This window comes from Penaeus monodon, chromosome 24, assembly GCF_015228065.2.
Source record: "Penaeus monodon isolate SGIC_2016 chromosome 24, NSTDA_Pmon_1, whole genome shotgun sequence".
In the NCBI taxonomy this organism is placed as follows: Eukaryota; Metazoa; Arthropoda; class Malacostraca; order Decapoda; family Penaeidae; genus Penaeus; species Penaeus monodon.
The window spans coordinates 12177211-12179264 of NC_051409.1; the positions used below are offsets into that span (position 1 = coordinate 12177211).

The 2054-nt window shown below is 58.8% G+C and overlaps 1 protein-coding gene across 1 annotated transcript in view; it reads right to left on the reverse strand.

The window, feature by feature from the left end:
* LOC119588583 overlaps positions 1–2054 on the reverse strand; it is a gene marked incomplete in the record, with an annotated part of 49963 nt that overhangs the window by 23685 nt on the left and 24224 nt on the right. The window contains 1 exon segment of the mRNA XM_037937224.1: positions 906–2054. Coding sequence (XP_037793152.1) covers positions 906–2054 — 1149 coding nt within the window.

The window sequence follows — 2054 nt, forward strand, 5'->3', positions numbered from 1 at the left end:
CTCATTAAGAACTAGGAGAGACGTTATTTGTTTGTCTGTATCACGTCAGCTCTTCAGTCACATAACACTGATCCAGATGTTAACGCCATGCATGATAGACATGACGTAATATGTATATGATTACGAAGGCTAAATCACACTGATAAAACTAAACACTAACAATCAACTCACATTCCGCGTATGACTCCATCTCATTACGTATCAAGACACAGTATATCGCCATAAAAACTCCCTTTACTCCTTGTGTTTTCGTATTGCCACATAAATACTGGAGACACTGGGGCCAGAATCTACATAATGCTATCTCGGTAAATCTCAGCGAAGCTCCGTAAACAGGGTCGCATCAGCAGCCATAAGGAACGCGGAGTGGGACCAAAGAGCATCAATAATTCTGTTTAGTTTACTGCTTGGGAGGAAACGGAGAGTTTTATTTAGAGGCCCACAGAGATTCCAGAATGTTATTTTTTTTCCGTGTGCAACAGAGATATTCCTGCTGCTTACGGGGCACTCGGCAGCAGTTTCCTGGCATCTGTCCAAGCCCACCTAAGGAGTTCTGCTTGCTCTGGGCAGACTTTCCTTGCGTTGCGAAGTGCACGAATACATATACGTAAAATCGAAAGATCCCGCCCAAGCCACCGCGGAGCCATCAAAGTGGACCGCGCCTGAGCGCGAAGGAAGCACACGCCTCCCTCCGTTATGAAAGGGCAACGAGTCTACGGATACTAAAAATCCTGCTCTTGCAGTGCATGTGGCAATCCTACCTGAAACAAATAATTGCAGTCCATACTGCACACACGCACATGCAAACATATTGAAATCATAAAGAGTTTGTTGCAACAGGCTCTTAGCAGACCTTATGAAGAAGTGTCAGAGCACCCTGACAGCGGGAGACAAAGCATACTAACCCAGGTAAGCCAGTAGGGGTCGACGGGGGAGCCCGGGGGGAGGTGGTAGCCCTTCTCGGCCACCTCCCGGTACACGCTCTCGTGGCGGGTGATGGTCACGTGGCGCCGCCCACCCGCCCACCGCCCCCCGCTCTCGTCGTCGCTGATGGAGAAGTTGCGGGTGACGAGCGCACCCGCCCGACTGCTGATCCTGGGGGAGGCGGGCGCGCCCTCGGAGCCCGCGGGGGAGGGCGTGGAATGGTGCCCCGTCAGACTCGGACTGCCGGGACACAGCAAGGCTGTGCCGCTGCCCGTCCCAGGGAAGCCGTACGGGGGGTTGGGGTTGCTGGGGCTGCGTGGGGCTACGGTCCTCGGAGCCACAGGGAGGCCCGACGCGTGCAGGGCCCGCGGAGTTCCCGGCGAGCGCTGCTGCTGCAGCCCCTGCAGCCCCATGGCAGGCCGAGGGCTGTTAGGCGATGGGGGTGGCATTCCTGTACCTGCCGCAGGCGGGCTGGGCGTAAGGGGGGGCCGCATGCGAGGAGCCCGTGGGGGACGCGGCGGCAGACGAGGCAGGGAACTGTGCGAGCCCGATTCGTCGTCCGAAGTGGATGCCTGCCGAAGGGGCGTGACCCCAGCCCCTAGGGACCGGCCGGACGCGTCCCCGGCCAGACCGCGAGAGTTGGCGCCGGGGAGGGAATTCGACTTCTCTTTATGTCTCTGTCTGGACTTGTCGAACGGAAGGGAGGCCGAGCTTCTCTCGCTCCTGACGCTGCGCAGCGTGGAGTCCCTGGAGGCAGTCACGTCACGGCACAGCCCGAACCTCCAGCTGCTGGAGATGTCGCAGTTGCTGCCATCGTAGGAGCGCTCCTCCTCCGACTCGGCCAACTCGTCACTGGTGATGCTTGACTCCCGGATGGCGCCGAGCCCCTGCCGCGTGAGCTGGCGCCGGTGAATGGCGGCCTGGAGCGCCAGCGACCTCTGTCGGGGCACGCGCACTGCTTCCTTCTCGCTCGCCCTCCGCCCGCTCAGGGACTTGAGGATTCCATTCGTTATGACGCCCGGATGCTTGCACGCGGGGGATATGAGCTGGCTCTGCTTGCACATGTAGCACGTGCCCTCGTCCTCGTCCTCGGCGTCATCGCCACTGCAATAGTCGCACTCCTCTCCGCA